Source organism: Pelecanus crispus, chromosome 12 (assembly GCF_030463565.1).
Source record: "Pelecanus crispus isolate bPelCri1 chromosome 12, bPelCri1.pri, whole genome shotgun sequence".
In the NCBI taxonomy this organism is placed as follows: Eukaryota; Metazoa; Chordata; class Aves; order Pelecaniformes; family Pelecanidae; genus Pelecanus; species Pelecanus crispus.
Window position 1 is genome coordinate 23,910,486 of NC_134654.1, and position 18,138 is coordinate 23,928,623.

Consider the following 18,138-nt stretch of genomic DNA (forward strand, 5'->3'; position numbering starts at 1 on the left):
AAGGTGATAGAAACCTATTTCAAATCAAGAGTTACCTTTTCGCTATTGCACTGACTTCACCATTTGAATCACTAATTTAGAAAAATTCACGTAGTTAAAAATTTTAAAATTAACCTAGAATACAAAATTTATTTGTAAACATCAGGTAGCCAGTTCTACTAACATGGAATGGACTCTTGGTACTGCAGTACAGTATCTTGGTTAGTTACAGCACTTGCCATATGATGGGCAATTGCAGGACACATACAACATCAGTTCACAGTAATTGTGTTCAGAGAACTACCAAAGTCAGTGCAGGTTTTCTGTGCAATTTTCCAATTTCCCCGATTTCCTTAAGTCAAATAATACTGTTACAGAGGCCAAGTGCAGATTATGTTTTTATGTATCATAAGTGACGAATTATGTCTGCAGGACTTCTGTAAAGGTACTTCCAAATGGCATAGTAATGAACGGCAGCTGCTGTGGCCACAAATATGTGCCAGATGGCATGGGCAAACGGAATGACTCCATCGCTCTTGAAGAACACCACACCCAGACAATATATCAAGCCTCCCCAGGCAACCTCCTGAAGTCCATCGGTGTTGCTCTGTCAATTAACAAGGAAAGATTAGGGGTAGGGTGTAAAGGAGGAAAAGGGTATTTTATGCACAGAATACAAAGTGTCCCGTCCCATCACCCCTGCAAAAAGCTGGCTGTCCTAACTCAGAACATCTTGGATATGAGAGATGGACAAGTGAGAAAACCAGTATATAAATATTTAGATTACACTTTGTGAAATATATTTATATAATATGTCTCCATAGCACTGTAGAAGTAATAGTGGGAAACTCAGGAATTAAGACAAGTCTGATGTTTTCCTTCGTGCTCATTAGCAGAGCAGACAAACACGGAGAAAAAGAAAGCCACGTTTCTGTGTGTAAGCGTGAGTTTAACGCAACTCCTACTAGTTGGATGAAGCATCCAGCAAGGTTCTGATATAGCACAGCATTCATGTGGAACAGTTAAGCACTGTAACTGGCATTACCTTGTAGAGGTGTCAGATTTACATTAGCAGCAGAGAGGGTTATTCAAAGTTATTTAAAGTGTGTAACTATAAATAAATAAATAATAGTCAAAGTTTTGAGGTGGACAAGACAGAGTAGGATGCTTTAGAGATGCACCAAGAAACTTTTTTTAAAAGAAAAGCCAGCTGCTGAGAGATCAAGTATCCCAGATACAGGGCATGAGTTTGATACAGTTCAACTACTTCTCAACTTTTCAATTTTTCCCTGCTTCCATGATAACAAGAAGCCTCCAGTAAGAGAAAAATCTTCTAGTTTTGTTCCCCCTAAGTAATTTTGAAAGAGGCAAGAATCAATTGATTAGATTTTTCCAGAGAGCTCTTACATACACCAAGAAAAAGGACAACATATTATCAGAAGTCCATTCCACTTTCCTAAAGAAAAAGCTGCTTTCCCAATTTCTAAGCAGTAACTGGGCATTAAATAAGTTCATAAATAGTAAAATCTAGAAACATTCCCTAACAGGCTAAGGTACTCCACATCTTTATCATTTTTACTAAAATGGAAGTAATTGAATTATGTCCAGTATCCTTTCAGAAGTGAGGGTCTTCAGAAGAGAGGTCTGGAACCTAAGCTCTTTTTATCTAGACAGATTCAACAAAACAAGGTAGCATTTCACTGCATGTAAACTATAAACCCAAAATACAACTGACTATATTTGGTTCTTCTACAGAGAACATTTACAATTATGGTGGAGTAAAATTAACATCTTTTCAGAAGAAAGAGAGCTGCACTGGAACTTAAGCTAGCTATAAAAGGAAAGTTTGTGTGTTTGTAATGTTAATAGTCACATTCCTTACCATAGATGTCACTACCAGAGCAGGAGAAAATCCCATCGCTAAATAGAAAAAGAGTTCAACGATCTTGTATCTGAAAAGGAACAGTTTGAGTCATTTAAGGAGGTGTACAAGAGGATGAATATTTCCTTCAACAGTAAAAAAATACTTTATATTTTATGTTAGCATGGGTCCATTAAACTATTCAAAAAGCTTTCTATGCAGATAGATAATCATTGGTTTATGACAAAAATAAAGCTCATGTTTATCTCGGCATTGTACAGTTGCAGGCAATACCTTCTTCTCTAAATACTGCCTAGATGCATTCATTTGCATTAAGTATAGTGAGAATAAAAGATTGAGACAACTTAAATATTCTTATTTGACAAGAACCTCAGTAGCTCATCTCCAAAACAAAAGTTGGGTCTTGCTCCCTGAGCATAAGTAATGAAAGCAGGCTCAAGAATTCAGATCTGACACTCAAGGACTCAGATCTCAAAACAAAACCAAGAAGGTGGCAGGAGTCAGCGTGCATCAGTATATATAAATGATATAATGTTGCAACATATACACAATGCTACGTAAGTTGGGGTGTAAGAAAGCCATCATTTCAACTGGTTTCTTACCCTACCTCACTCTCACCCCTGCTTTCTTGTAGCAAAAGTTAAAGTTTTAGAAGTAGATACTTCCCTCTCACCCCTTTAACAGAAGAAAACAATATAGCCTAAAGACATATTATGACACAGTGAATACACTTATCCTCTGACGAGCTGTAAGTTTGCATCATTCTTATCAAATATTTCCATGTTTCAAAGCTCTTATTTCAATGTGTGAAAGGTTGCATAGGAACACCCAGAAAGCAAGAAAGCCCCCACCTTTTAATTTCAGTTTAAAGTTAAACGCAAATAATAATTCTTACTTTTCATGGTAGAGAAATACATAAATGGTTCCTCCAGCAGCCATCAGCCAGATAAACCAACGCATGTGAGATGCTAGAGGTCCAAGCTCACGCAGATTTAACCTGGAGATACAAAGATTTCAAGAGACAAAAGTGGTGAATGAATGGACCATACTGACACAAGAGTAGTAGGGCTTGATAAAAATAAATAAATATTCAGAGCTATGACTTAGGCATGATGGGGGAGAAGACGCTTGGACATTCTATACATTGAAAAGCAGAAGGCATGTTTACATTGATGTGAGGGAAGCATAAACTGGGGTATGTGGAATATACATAAATTACTGTCTGCTGCTTTCCAATATTAAGTCCCAGGAGATTACATTATGTTGCATTTCACAATGCAGAATGCGGTCAATTGCATCTAAGAAGATGCCTATAGATTTTGAAAGGCTGCAATGATAAACTGTTTACAATGGAAAAAGCTTTAATTCCGAAGCTGCGCTTCAGATTTCTTACCATGGTGCATATGATGCCGCAATAAAGACATAGATCATCATTCTGTCACACATGTGAAAGCAATGCTCCATTGTCCTAGGTAAGAGAGAGAACAAGTCACCAAGACAGATTTTGGAAAGACTTTTGTATAATCTCAGTTTCCTCACACACTTTGGAATTACTTTGGGGAAAATACCATCAGCTCCATAACCTCTTAAAACCATTTGGAAGACTGTTCGACTTCAGGAGGTCATAAGCGAGACACGTAGGAGATGAGCACTCCTCCATTCCTCTCCCCGTCTCCACCCCATCATGCACCCTGCTTTCTCGCGAGGGGGCAGAAAGCTGTCACATCAACTCTGTCTAATCCAGAAACTGTTACTATTTAGTGAATACTGGTTAAATCCAATTTATGGCCCAGAATTACACAGGAGTCATAATGGGGGTAAAAGCCCCAACTAAATATAAATAAATAAATAGATAAATTTTTAAAAAAAAAAAAATCACATCTTAGTTTTGCTATTGCTGCCTTGCTCCCAAGGAGGCTTTCTGCTAGTTAACTGTGTATCGTACTATGATTGTCTTGGCAAGCTCTGTGCTCCTCAAAGTATTTGAGCGTGCCACAGTCCCAGACAGCGCTCTCATTTCTGCAATGGGATTATATACCCCATGCACTTAGATTAGGTTTTTCCCATTCAGCTTCTGGATTAAGAGCCACTAGGGCCTAGAAAAACAGGTATTTTCCTTGCGAAAGACCAGCAGACATTAAAGTTTGTTTGTATATGAGCTTGGCTTACTATTTCTTCCAACAGAATCAAGGGTGTTTTTTCATGATTCAGTACAAGGTATCGGTCCAGACTTCTGTAAAATCATGTTTTTGACTGAGAAACACAATGGAAAAACATCACAGAACATGAAAATAAAACATCTTATAGCGATACCTTAAGTGACTCTTTTTCCAAGAAACGATATGAAATACTGTGGAGACAATGAAGAGCGCGCAGAGCCCCATGCCATACATCCATGCTGTTATCTTTTCCCATCGATCATCAGAAAGCCGGTGGAGAAGGGCACTACCCACAATTGCAGGAACAATGAGGAACTAAGAAAACAAAAGGCCATTGTTAAGTCTTTACTTGCAGCACACGTAGTACCAGCCACAGTACAGCAACAGCAGGGCAGATAATGCTGCAGTACGCCATATAAGACCATACGTACGCTATCTGATGGCATGTTCCTAACAGGTGCAAGGTTTTCATTTAGGTGTATGTTGACACAAGCATCAAGACTTCAACAGTGTCTCAGACATTTAGGTTACACCCGTTTGTGATAAATTTCTCCTCACACGGTATTAGGCTAGGTTACTAGCTCCTCTAGCCATGACACAAAATCAGACAAAAAAAAGAATTTGCTAAGTCCTAGTAGTGTTTTTATTTTCACATTCTGGTTTGTGTTTTAAAAAGTTTTGATCTTACTCTAGGCTTGGATCTAAACCACCTCTTGTGCATAGAGGCAGAGCACAGGACAGACCAAAATAAACGGAAATCCCAAATGAAAAAATAAAGCATTTACAAGTGTGCGGTTAAGTAGAAGACAAGAGAATTAAGCGAAGGATTTGCAGAACTTGGGTTTTAGAGATCGTAAATAAATTAGCTGCAAACTTCTGTTATGAATAGATTCTTAATGCACAAAGATGATGTTCTTGTAATGCTGTGTATCCCAGTCTGTTTTCCTTACCACTTCCCTCTCAAGTAGCTTTAACTCAGATCTTCCAAAACAACCACTGTTAGAACATCACGATGGAATTAGCACACTCACATGAAGTATCTAAGAAGTGGGCTGCAGGCTTCATATACATTTAAAACCACAGTCCTTTCCAGAATAAATTACACCATGTACCTTTGTCTCATTCAGAAAAACACAAACTAGGGAAAAAAAAAGAAAAAGGAAAAAAACCCATGTCCAACAAGTGTTTAAAGAAAAGAACCTGCAGCTCAGACATTTCTACCCATCTCCTTCTACTATGAAGGCATATCTTTGTCAGCCTTCTAAGTTAAAAACACTGCACAAGTTCCCTTCCAGCCCCTACTGCTGTGTCTTAAGATGTTCATTTGTTCACTTAAATTGTAAATAAGCTTCATAGGTTAAATTCTCTGTAGTTTAACCCAAGTCTCACATGCTAAACAATAAAGCTAGGAACAAGTAATCTTTAAACAAATCTGGCAACTCTGCTTTGCATTACAGGTTTGATAGCTTAGAGTGCAGCGTTCTGGTCTAGCCTGCACTGTCTTTGTCCTTTATCTGCTTACAGACTAGAAGAACTTGAGGCTCTGATCAACAGCTACAGTGCAGAAGATGCAGAGTATACTGAATGAATCTGAGTAGTAGTTGGTTAATCCAGAGTGTTAAAAAAAAAAAGTGGCTTTTACTTCTGGCTTTTGAAGTACATCAACTATAGCTTCATTACTATTACATTTTCTTCCTTTTTGCAAAATTTAGTACATTTATGCCAAAAGCTGTAGAGCCACGGAAATGAAAAGTATGGCATTCCTATATCCACAGCATTTGGACCAGAGGTGAAAACACTTTCCGAGTTTTGTAATGAAACTATGGAAGTTGACCTCATGCACTTTAAGGCCAAAAATAGTCTGCCAGTCTGGCTTCTCATGTATCATAAACCATAAATTTCCATATACGTATCCTGGACAGCCCCCAAATTCAAGAAAGGTTAAAGTGTTTCACTCCTCAGGAGATTAGTCCCTCCTGTTCTCCACATATGGCATACAGTTTAAAGTGTCGTTGAAGCCCTTGAGACAGCAAGGAACTGATTAGATGTGGCAGTTGTTTCATTTAGTTTTTGCAGGAGACAGGAAGATGCTAAGCTCCAGAAATAGTTTTGTAGCCGTGCTTCTTTAAGCTGTGCAGTCATGCTGTATCCACATTCACCAGTTTCCTTCCCAATTTCTGCTGCAAATTTCAGTTTTGACTATACTTGACAGAGAACGAAAAGATTTCAGAGAGATTGTGTACCTGCAAGTGTCATGAACACAAGTAACTAGGTAAAAGAGCAGATCCCTGCTAATTCCATACTAAAAGCCTGGGTGTGAGCTGCTCAGAGATCCTGCCTGGAGCTCTGATTGAGACCATTTTATAGGAAGGAAGACCTCTTTGGCAACTAGATTTAGATATTACACAAAACAACTTGCCTTTCTCACACAGATATTCCAGCTTTTTACTAGACTACTAAAATAAATATTTCACAAGTTAAGCTATGATGTGTAATGTTCAAATGGGCCAGCACAGTTTGTTGTCAATCACTTTTTCCACTAATTATTGTCTATGAAGTTACAGGGTTAAAACAAATAAGCAATTCTCTTATCACCTCCTTCTTTGCACCTTCAGAATGAAGAATACAGCTACAAATGAGTGCATGGATGAAGAGCTGAATTAATCTCTTTTCTGCCTTGTCCTGGCTCTGAAGAATGATTCTACTTCTCACAGGGAACAGCACTATACTAACATGAGAAGGATTTATTGTTTTTTCTAAGTATTCTATGTGGAAACACTTTCCCTCTGTGCCTGATACCCATCATGAGAACAGTTAGACTAAACAAGAGATGTTTTATTACTCTTTTTCTGACCAAAAATAGCTAGACTAAAGACAAAATCCAGAAATGATACCCTGCTGTTCCAGCCAACTGGATAAAAGTTCTTTAGATACCAGTGCCATACCAGATAACATATGATACAATGGACTTCATTATATCTAACATCCATCTTAAATATAACATTCCAGTCAGCAAAACAAGACAGATTTTCCCATGTTCATTTGAAAAAAAATCTCTAGCGCAAGAACTGCATTTTAATCTTCAGAATGGAGAAGCAATCAATCAGTCCTTTAAAAGAAGGGATATTTACCAAAAAAGTAGTTAAAGAATCAGAACTAATGGAATGAGTGTGATTGTGCTGTGTCATTTTACAGCAATGACACAGCATTTTTAAGTTGCCAACATTCCTAGTAATAAAACTAGCTACAAGTCACAAAAAGCTTTGCTTATTTCATCACGAAGTGCAACTCTTTCAAATCAGTATCGTCAAACCCACCAACTTAATGTACTATGAACAAAACCAGAACTGTGATGCTCCAATTTACTAATTTAAGCATCTTCATTAATACTTGCTAAATCAGAAATGGGGCTGGTAGAGAGATTTACAGAACAAGAGAGTAGGAAACAGTTTCACTAAGTTTTCTAGAAATGCCAGAACAAAATGAGAGCACGAAGTTACAACCCCCTTTGCAATATGAAGGAAGACAAAGGATTAAAAATGTATTTATTTACAGCTATAGGCAGGAATCTTTAAGAGGAGACTTGGGCACAACCCCCATGTGATGTATTTTGGGAAATCAACTCCCACAACCCCTACTGTCACAAACAGCAGCCACTGCAAAAAGCCTTAAGGCACAAAGATAGATGCTGAAACAGTAAGCTGTAAACCTGATCAGGCATACTTCAGCGAATTTAAACTCTCTGGTTACTAACTCATAGCAAAGTATCTGGTATCCTCCATCTATTTGGGGTTGCTTAGGATGCTGGTACGTTGGTCAGCATTTTATCTGTATTCTTTCTGTATTTCTGTAGACAATAGCTCCCATAGAGAGGTTTAAAAATCTGTTTAAAAACTTTGCTTTTGTATATAACATTAATGCCAAATTAAGTTATTTTCTTTGCACCAAGGCCGTGCATGTCATGTAGTCAGCAACAATGACCTTTGATGCACAAGCTACTGTAACAAAGCACGGTGTTACTGTCGAAATCTCACGTGCCTTTCATCGAGAAGGAAAAACTAACAGCATAAAGACTGTCCCTACGCTTCCTCTTTGGAAAGGAAGGCAATGGAAAGATCAACAAAGCAGCCAAATTCACATGACACTTCGAGGGAACCATGGAGGACTGTGTCCCTCTCAAGCTGCCTGCTCCAGGAGCGTAGCCCTGAAGCCAAGTACTGTGTCTCCCTACTCGATTTTCTCGTCTCAAATAAGGAGACAAGCATCGTGGAGTGGGAAGCCTAGTGACAGCTTGGGTTGTACAATACACAGAGAGCACAGAAACTGCTAGTATCAGTCAGGTAGAATGGAAGCATTTTCATCGTAGAAGCCCTTCTGAAACCTTGATGACCCCTTCTTCCATGCTCAAATGGCCTAGTAAATGCTCCAAGCCTCATTTTTGAAGTATTTATACTTCTTTGGGTTTTTTTTCCACACACTGCACAACCCAGGACTGGAATAGAAAGACTAGAACTTATTGTAATAATAGTTCCTCCTTTTAAGGCAGCTGGAAGAAACTTTTAGAGCAATATAAAGCAAGCAGTGCCTAAATTCTGAGGTTTAAATGCAACCGAGCATGTCTTTTGTCTGATAAACCTTATGTATACTAGAAAGTTTCAAGATGAAAGAGCCACTGCCCCCTTAGATTTAGCTTACCTTACAACTCAAATTGTTAAGACTGCTGCTTCTCATACACTGTTTCCTTCCTGTTCTTCTAAACACAGAGCACAGTCTTTTCTGTCTCTGTATTCAACTGCTTAGCTGCCCTTCCTGTCTCCTAGTGTCTAAAGACAAGTCAGTGCTTCATTTAAAGCTAAAAAAAAAAAAATCGAGACATTGTGAATAGCTTTACTAGTTAGAAATTTGAAGATACCTTACTATGCTACACAAAGCTTTTAAGTCTTGTAACAAAAAGCTATGCATGGGATTCTGTATCCCTATTTATTAATTGTTTGGGGTTTTTTTGAAGCAGCTGCCTAAACTGACGACTGTATTTTTAAGTCAAAAAAACAGATGGGATACCTACTGACTAGTACAGCATACTCGTAAAATACAAGTTGACCACTTTCTGAATTATGAAAGTGTTGGAAAAAAAAATACATGGAGAACCACTGCTAAACTCTGTTTTATAGGAATTACATCAATGTCCCATTGAAAACTCAGACTGTAATCTAGCAACAAAGACTCAACCACTTGACCATCTAACGTTTAGTAAAACAGTCTGTAACACAGATGAGAAGCAAGCATCCCCTCCCAGCTTTTTCTGTATTTCACTGTGCTTGCCCACATTAGATTCCTATTCCAAGGCTTTAAATTTTGGTTAGAAGTTATTTATTGCATACAATTTTATTTAAGGAATAACAATCCCTCTTTTATACTACACTTTATTTTCTTCCAAAGGGTGTGTTAACATTGCACATCCCCAAGCTGTTAACAGTTCATGGTAGGTTTAGCACATAGCTTGACCATTCAGAAAGTAATTAGACAGCTTCACCAGCAACTGTAGCATACCAGAAAATACCAATATGACACCTTGGCTGTAACCTATTGCTAACAGGCAAGAATAAGACATGCCTGTTTTTCAACTAGATGAAGGCTGGTATTGCTAAGGAGTACAGCAACTTCTGCCAGACATTTTGAAATCTAACTTTCTGGCCAGAGTAAACAAGATTTGTACAAGGATGATGAGATAAACTACATATTTGTGCTAACTAACAGAATGTTGCTTCATTCTCTAGACAAATAAGCATATATTTACGTAATGCTGCACATGAGACCCTTGGCTTAAAAACACATAAACTTCAGTTAGCTTTTCTATATGTAAACCAAGGTGATTCTGTTTTTACCAGCAACACAGAGCTGCATGCTGGTTATTTATAAAACACACACGAAATATCTTGAAGAACAGAGCTCTTTCTAGAACTGAAGAGTCCCATGCACTACCTTGAGCGTTCATATCTGTAGCTCACTCAGACACACTGGAGATAAAGAGTTTGAGGACAAAGTCAAACATACTTCAGATGTTTGGAGTTAAACAAGGGATTGAGGAGAAGCACAAGCTGCTTTTATAAAAGGGCAAATGCTATCTTAAAAAAACAAACACACACATTTTTAAGTCCTTTTCAAAGTGCCAGACAGCAAATTAAACTTCTCGATTACTTAAAAAAAAAAAAAAAGAAAAAAAAAGAAAAAAAGAGAACTGCTTTCATTATTTTGTGTATATTGTATATTCAAATCTAGTATGGGTCCATACATTATGAAAATAAGGACAGGCTAAGGTTTTCAGTAGGGCTGCCAGCATTATTAGTGCCTCTTTCAAAATAGGAGATTTCTTGAAGAATCAATTGATCGATACTAAGTATCAGAACTAAGCCATTCCAGCTCTTCTAGCTAATACCCACAGTCTTATGAAGCCTTCCACTTCTAACACGAATAAATCTTTTGTATACTTCCAGTATACAATTCACACAATACCATGTGAGCGCAGGACTGGGAAATCTGCCTTGCAAGACTAACTAGTATAGACCTATATTCACTTTACCATAGTCATCCTTTGACTGGGACACAGGAAAAACATCTAAATACATGTAACTTACTTTGCTGAAAAGGAATCTCATGAAGCATCTGGGGCTCCTAGAGATTCAGAACAGGGACTAGTGATTACCAGCCACCTAATTAACGTTACATTTTCTGGACTGCTATAGCTGAAGCTTACATCACAAAACCAGAGAGGTTATGAATACACTGAGGCAAAGGTAATCATTTTAGCCATCCAAACCCACAAAAATTTACTGAAACATCTGGTTAAAAAAAAAAAAGGGGGGGGGAATGTACTTACTGCATGTGTGTAACAGTTAGCAGCATGTTCATAGCAAGTGGGTTTGTAGCGGCTGTTTGCTGGAGCTGGGTGGTTCATGAACCTGTTGAACAATTAAGAGGTGTTTTTAGGAAAGTTAACAAACAATCTCTTTGGAGTGTCATGAAGGAATACCTCCAACCTAGTAGTATTAAAAATTATAAGTACAGTCATGTTAAAAGCAACTATTATTTAAATTGTTAATTCTCCCAGATAAGTTCTCTTAACAGAAACGTGTTAAATAAATTTCTGTGACTGCCTGTCACACTGGGTAGTTATCTTCAATCAAGACTTTGCATACAGAAGTCAGACCCCCTCTTTTCCAACAGCTTGGTCGGATGAAGAATGAACTATTTCTTATTTAAATTACATAATATGGACTCAAATTGCTCTTGAAATATGGACTTCATCATAGCTGCCAAGGGTTACTCTTCTTTTAAGATGTTCTTGAAACTACAGCAATATTCCAGTTCTATAACACCTTGGAATAAAACAACTTGAACATTGACTTTTCAATTCCTATAGCAAGCAATATTTGTGTTTAGAGCATTAGCTGGCTCGATTTTAATTTGAAGCTAATCCTATCTTCTGTCTGTAACTAAGATCCAAGCTACACAGGGATGAAAGGAGACTCTAATGGTTAACTCCAAAGAGGAAAAATTTCAAGAGGCTTACCATAGACATTCCACCTTTTTCTCTAAGAATTTTCAAACATTACCTAAGAAATAATCAATCACACCAAACACAGTCTATGCAAGCCAAACAAAATATGATGAAACTTGAGAAAGTTTTGGAAGAACTTGCCAATAGAAATGCTGCATTTAACTATTCTAAAAAACCCAAACATTTGAGTTGTTTCTGTGAAACTACACAATTCAAATCTGTGTATAAAATCCTCTAAAAGATAGCACACATTTATATGCCACCAGGCAGTCAAATCAAAGTTATGAACTACTCCACTGCAGCACCATGTATGTTATCCCAGCACAGCCTACTATCATACAAAAGTGATTCTCTCTCACTAATAAATTCCTGTTTACTCCAGACTATTATGAAACTATGCATTGACAATTAGTCAGGTATCCAACAAGCCAGGAACAGCTTCACAACAAATACAGAACATGTCTGTATGTTCAGAACTGAGAGCAGCTTTGTTAACTAGATTTACATGAAGAACTTTGGTCCTCCTCCATGTCCCTCCTGGTTTAAGTCAAAACCAGTCCTATTTTTATGACAACCATAAAATATTGGCCGATCTCAAACCAGGGAAAAACCACCAGTCAACCAAAAAAACCCAACCAGAATCTTGTAGTTCGAGTAAGCAGTTCCAGATTTCTGGGATGTAAGACACTTGTTTTTATTGACTGATTTATTAAGTGATTTGTAAACCATTTTTCCCTAAACTTACATATGAAAATTTAACAGCATTGATAAAACACCACAGTGTCATGATCTCTCTCCAAATTGTGGCAATTTCAAAGAACAGTTTCAACTGTTACTAATACAAAGGATAAGAAAAATGTGAATTTCATTCACAGATGCTGAGTATAAATGGTTGTTAGCAAATGAGTAACTCCTTGGCAGTTAATATATAGTTAAAAAGATAGCAATTCTTTTGTCAGTGACAAATGACACCTTGTTCTCCTCTCCAAGATGATAATGACATTGTAGTCATATACACAGGCTCGCAGAACATTTGGAAAATGATTTTGTTGCCCAGTGCATACAGGTCTTCAACAGCTGCTGAAAGACCATCTCAGCATCCTCTACAGATGGAACATTCAGTTTACTCAGTTCTGCTTCCAAGTTAGGAAAACATTTAAAAATAAAAGCATTTGTTGGCTCAGTTGAGTGACCAGGATTAGACTGCCCTTGCCCAACTCCATAAATTCAGTGTCATGGGAAACCTTTCACTGATTACATCTAGAATATAATCACATTTCTCCAAAGGCCATGGTGGTACCTTGGAAGTCTCACAAGAAGTAGGAAATAAAAAAAAAAACCAACCAAAACCCAACAAAACTAAAGAACCCAAAGGAATAAGCTTATCCTCGGTATTAGCTTTATAATTTTGCTTGTTCCAAATTTCTATACAAGATATTACCATCATCTAAAAATCTATAAATAATTGAAGATAGCCTGCTAATGGGACCTTCTATTATCCATTAGAGGATAACTTTTAATTTTTTTTTTTTTTACTTTTCATTTATATTTATTTAGCAGAAAAGATACTGGATCTTTCTAATGCAGCCACAACAGAGCCTGGGGTAACGTTAGATTTTTAGACAGAATTATGAACAAACACTTCAGAAAAGTCCATTTATTATTAGGACCTCTTATTCTCACTAATTTAAAGACAGTGTTATTAGCAGTAAAACAGAACATAAAGACACTAGCAAAGCTATCCTTTCTCTGTTATCTACACAAGGGGGTGGGCTTTTTCCCCCCCTTTGTTTGTGCCAGCACAGAAACGATGCAAATATTTGTTCATCTGTGGTAACTTTAAGCTGGCAAAACAGACAAGCATCAGGTTTCAGAAAACTTCACACTTATAAAACATTTCAAACTTTTTTTTTTAAACAAATATTTCAATTCCGATTATATGCCAAGTTCACAGGTTCAATCCCTGCTTACTGCAGGGGGGTTGGGCTCGATGATCTCTCAAGGTCCCTTCCAACCCAAAGCATTCTGTGATTCTATGATTCGATTTAATTTAAAACAACAACAAAAATGGTTAGTAACATGGCTATTGAACAGGAAGCGTCACTGGCCTCCCACAACAGCTGAAACTGGCTTTTCCTCCACCAGAGAGGGTTCCGGCAGAACAGCGCCATTAGCAATACCTCACCCACCCTTCACCTACATGTTTATACTAATAACACCACCACCACTGGTGTGTTTTGGCAGGAGAGGAAGAGTTAGGCTCTACCTCTGCCTTAAAGAAAAGGATCTCAAAACCCCCCAGTATCTAGGTTTGCTGCACATTTGACACACCTGCATCCCTCCTTTCTGCAAGGTATCGACTGCAACAGGCTGCAAGACCCAGACAGCAACTGCTGGAGCATATTTGCTCACAGACAACATTTCCAGGAAAGCAAAGCTTCACTTATTTCCCTATGCGGTTTTATAACGCTATTTATAAACGTTATTGGGAACAACTTTAGAGGAAGGATCATTTAAAAAGTGGTTGAACAGGACGGTAATTCCAGTCAATGCTTCTCTTGAGTTTGTTTCATTTGCAGTTTGACAGTTTGTGTTTAATACCTTAAGAAACAGACCTAAAGTTTGAAAATAGCTGCTTTGGGATACTACACTGAACTCATCAAAACCAAGAAAAATTACTTTGACACATACTGTTAAAGTCAGTCATATACTCCTGTAGTTATGTATACATATGACATCGCAATATAAAGGCAGAAGAATTTGGTTGCAGATTTATTCACAGTCCAGAGGCAAAACCTATTCTGTTCTTTCTTAAAGATAAATATATAAATAAATAAAGCCCACACCATCACCAACAACGGATGCTTTTTGTTTTCTGCCACATGAATACTGCAACACAGGGACATTGTTTTTTCCTCCTATCCACAGGTCAAGTTTGCCTCTTCTGAAAAAGATAGTTGTGAGGAATATAATCTCACCTTCCTAAAAGTGGAAACTTGATATATAGCATTCAGATGCACTCCAACATAAAGGCTCTCTAACACAACCATTAAGGTTATTATCGAATGCAGGACAGTCCGATAGATCCCACTGAACTGGACTACAATTTACAGGTAAGCTCTTTAAGCGAAGCCTTTTGATTCTCTAACAAATCTCTAGTGTATTCTTTAATAGGAACTCCAGTGAAACCAGAGTAATTTAATCAGGGGATATGCAGCATTATCTCACAAGAACACATAAATACTTCTCCATTTAAGACAATGACAATCCAAGATCTCTAATATGAAATATTGATTCCTTCAATATCAGAATTGGAAATTTCTGAAATTAGCAGACTAATAACCACTTGCAGCCAGCCATGAGAGCAGAATGCTTTTGCACTGAACTGATTTATGAGTTCATTTTCACGATTTAAACACATGCTTAAAGCTCAAGAACTACTTGAGGCCAAGAAAGTTCAAGCTTTACAGTTTCACAGCATGCAAACAACCTGCTTTGATGAGCACATTCCCAATATAAGTAGAAAAAGGGTACTGGGAAAGACGTATGACAATTTAAAACAAGAGAGAAGAAACTCATATCCTTCCCTTTACACTACTTCACCTTTAATCTTGAAACACTTCAAATATTTAAAATGTTAAATATATGGCCAGTCCATCCTTTGTGAGACACCCCTGGTCTCACGTTTCTGTTCATGTCCAAGGGCTAGATGCTCCATGTTTCATAGTGATTCCAGAGTTAAGAGATCATAGTATTTGGGAGAGAAAGGAGGAGGAAAACCTGAGGGTTCTTAGTGCTATCTTCACATGCAAACCCAACTTAGAAAAATAAATTATAAAATTCCAAATCTATTGCACATATTTGTATGGCATTTGTCTGGTATCACAGCAAGCCTATACCCAAAACTGCAGAAGAGAAAAACACCTTTCAGATCTTGCCTTATTCTCGATTCCCATCTGCTGAATTAATTACTCTTTGAAGCATGAAGTAAAATGTCAGTAAAAACAGCAAGCACTGATAATAGCCTCAAAGATCTGGATTTTTTAGTCTCTTCAGGAAGTACATTTCCTTTATTCAGCTCAAAAGGCCCCATACTTCCTTTTACCAGCTTAAAAGCACATTACCCCTTTTTGTATTTTTTTTTTTTTTTGTGCTTTCCAGCAGCAGGAGAAGCCATTTAGACCTAATCAGCCACAAAAAGCATATGAGAAACTGCAACAAGGTGGGGATAACTCCACAAAACCAGAAGTATTATACATTAAACAGGGTTACGTTATTTAGATACTGAAGCATTTTTCTGTTACCTAGGCTCTTTGTTTTCAAAAAGAAAAACAAAGTCACAAGCAGGTCAAAATAGATCAGAACTACATTTTCACGATGATCATGCAGGTAAGATTTTGAAGAGAAATTAATAGGTTTATAAAAAGCTTGCTTTCTGTGACCAAATTGGAATGTATTTCCTCTTTACAAATTCAGTCTATCCAGTTAAAAATACAGTCATATTCCTCTGGACTAGGGACCTTCCTTCCTGGATTAGAAAATATCTAGTTGCGGTTTGTAACTGCTCACATAATCTTTACTATCGCTGAACAACCGAGTCACAGAAATAATTCAGATCAGTACAGAAGCAGACCACTTATTTGGAAATATCAGTGAAATCACATGCTGTGTAAAGGTTCACGTACTTACAGCACAATACTACAGATAAAATGAAATCTGCAATACTCTGAGAATCCACTAACCATGGTGGTATCATACACACATTAGGTCATGGAAAACAGCGTCCATGCATCCCACTGACCTCTCAAAAGACTCCTCAACATTCGGGCAAGTATGAAAGGCAAACTTTCAAGTGAAGAGCAGAGAGCGAACAGAAGTCACACCAGGCGCTGCAGCACAGCTGAGTTCAGGGGCAGCACAACAGCCTAGGTGTGGGCTACTACAGAAACCAGGTCTGACCACACTCATATTTTTCTCTCAGTTCTCTTTCAATTTTATTTCCCTTTTAATACTTGGGCTTTGGTTTCTCGAGCAAGTCGGTGAAAGGAGAGCAGGGCAGCCCTATAGCCGCGTACCTGCTGAGGGAAGCCATCGCAGAAACTGGTCTTATCTGGGAGACAGGCTGTCACTCAGCAGTTACTGCCCTTGCATCTGGACTTTGAGGCATTAAGTACCTAAAGCCCACACATAGACACGTTTAGCCAAGAACCTGGACCGCACCGTTACCCAGCCGGCCCCCCGCGAATACGAGCGGCATCTTCAGTCCCCGCCGAGAGACCTGAACAAAGAGCACCGCGCCCTGCGGAGGGGCACGGCGGGGCACGGCGGGGGGCGAGCCGGGGCAGCCGGGGGCAGCCCGGGGCAGGAGCGGGGGGCAGCGGGGGGCAGCCCGGGGCAGGAGCGGGGGGCAGGAGCCGGGGGGCAGCGGGGGGCAGCCCGGGGCAGGAGCGGGGGGCAGCCCGGGGCAGGAGCCGGGGCAGGAGCGGGGGGCAGCGGGGGGCAGCCCGGGGCAGGAGCGGGGGGCAGCGGGGGGCAGCCCGGGGCAGGAGCGGGGGGCAGCGGGGGGCAGGAGCCGGGGCAGGAGCGGGGGGCAGGAGCCGGGGGCAGCCACAGGTCGGGCTGCGGGAGGCAGCGCGGCCGGGACGGTGACACACAGCCGGATGCGTGAACCTTCACCCATTTAAAGGAGAGGAAGAAAGAAAGAAATTAAAAAAACCAGAAGATTTGCAGTCACCCCCCCACACACACGCCGGCGGGCCGGCTCTGCGCTCCCCGCCCGGCACCGGTGATGCCGCGGGCCCTCGGTCCCAGGGGCGGCGACCGGCGCCTCAGCAGCGCGGGGACAGGCGAAATCGGGCGGGGGGACGAGAAAATCTGGGATACCCCCACCCCAGCCCTCACACGAGCCCGGGCTCCGCCGCGGTCGCCCGGGGCCCCCAGCCCGGCCGTGAGAGGAGCGCGGGGGCGGCCGGGGGTCCCATCCCTCGCGGGGAGCGGGGCGGCGCGGCCCCGCCAGAGCACGGCCCCGCCCGGGGGCCGCCGCGAGGGATGGGGGCGGGGGGTCCCCGCCGGGGGAGGGGGCGACCTCACCTCCTGAACCTCTCCGGGAGCCGCCGCATGGGTCCGGGCCGGCCGGGCGGCGGGCGGGGGGTCGGGACGGGAGGCTGCGGGCGGCTCCTGAGGCGGCGAGGGCCGGAGTCCGGGCCTTCATTGGCGTGCGAGCCGCCGCGGCGCGCAGCGACGGCCGGCGCCGTCCGTCGGTGAGGCGCGGGAGCCGGGCGGGCGGCTGCGGGCGGCCGCTTTAACCGGCCTCTCGGCTCCTCTCAGCCCGCCCGGGCGGCGCTTCCCTCCGCCCCTGCCCGCCCACCGCGGCCGGGCCCGCCGCGGCCCGCCCCGGCAATGGCGGGAGGGCGCGGGGCGGATGGCGGCGGGGAGGCGGCCTGGCGCGGGGGACCCCCCTCGGCGAGGGCCCGCCCGCCGCGGCCGCCACCTCTCCCCCGGGAGATGGCGGCTCGGGGTGGGAGCGCCGGGCGGGACCGGGAGCTGCGGCCTGGCCGCGG

The 18,138-nt window shown here is 40.9% G+C and overlaps 1 protein-coding gene across 1 annotated transcript; it reads right to left on the minus strand.

Moving 5' to 3' along the window:
* Positions 1–263: 263 nt before the first annotated feature.
* MMD (monocyte to macrophage differentiation associated) lies at positions 264–17,697 on the minus strand. Its single transcript, XM_075720055.1, has 7 exons — positions 17,669–17,697; positions 10,898–10,979; positions 4,175–4,335; positions 3,255–3,329; positions 2,757–2,858; positions 1,862–1,931; positions 264–586 (listed from the first exon to the last, which is right to left on the minus strand). Exons 1-7 carry the CDS (start codon positions 17,695–17,697, stop codon positions 386–388), a joined length of 720 nt encoding a protein of 239 aa, XP_075576170.1. The 3' UTR covers positions 264–385.
* Between the last annotated feature and the right edge of the window lie 441 nt (positions 17,698–18,138).

Excerpts from the sequence above, each read along its gene's own strand:
- MMD (XM_075720055.1), bottom strand. The coding sequence starts at position 17,697 with ATGCGGCGGCTCCCGGAGAGGTTCAGGAG. Across the intron at positions 2,859-3,254 it reads GCGGCATCATATGCACCATG|GTTAAATCTGCGTGAGCTTG; the intron begins GTAAGAAATCTG and ends TTGTATCTCCAG. Across the intron at positions 587-1,861 it reads CTCTGGTAGTGACATCTATG|AGCAACACCGATGGACTTCA; the intron begins GTAAGGAATGTG and ends GTTAATTGACAG.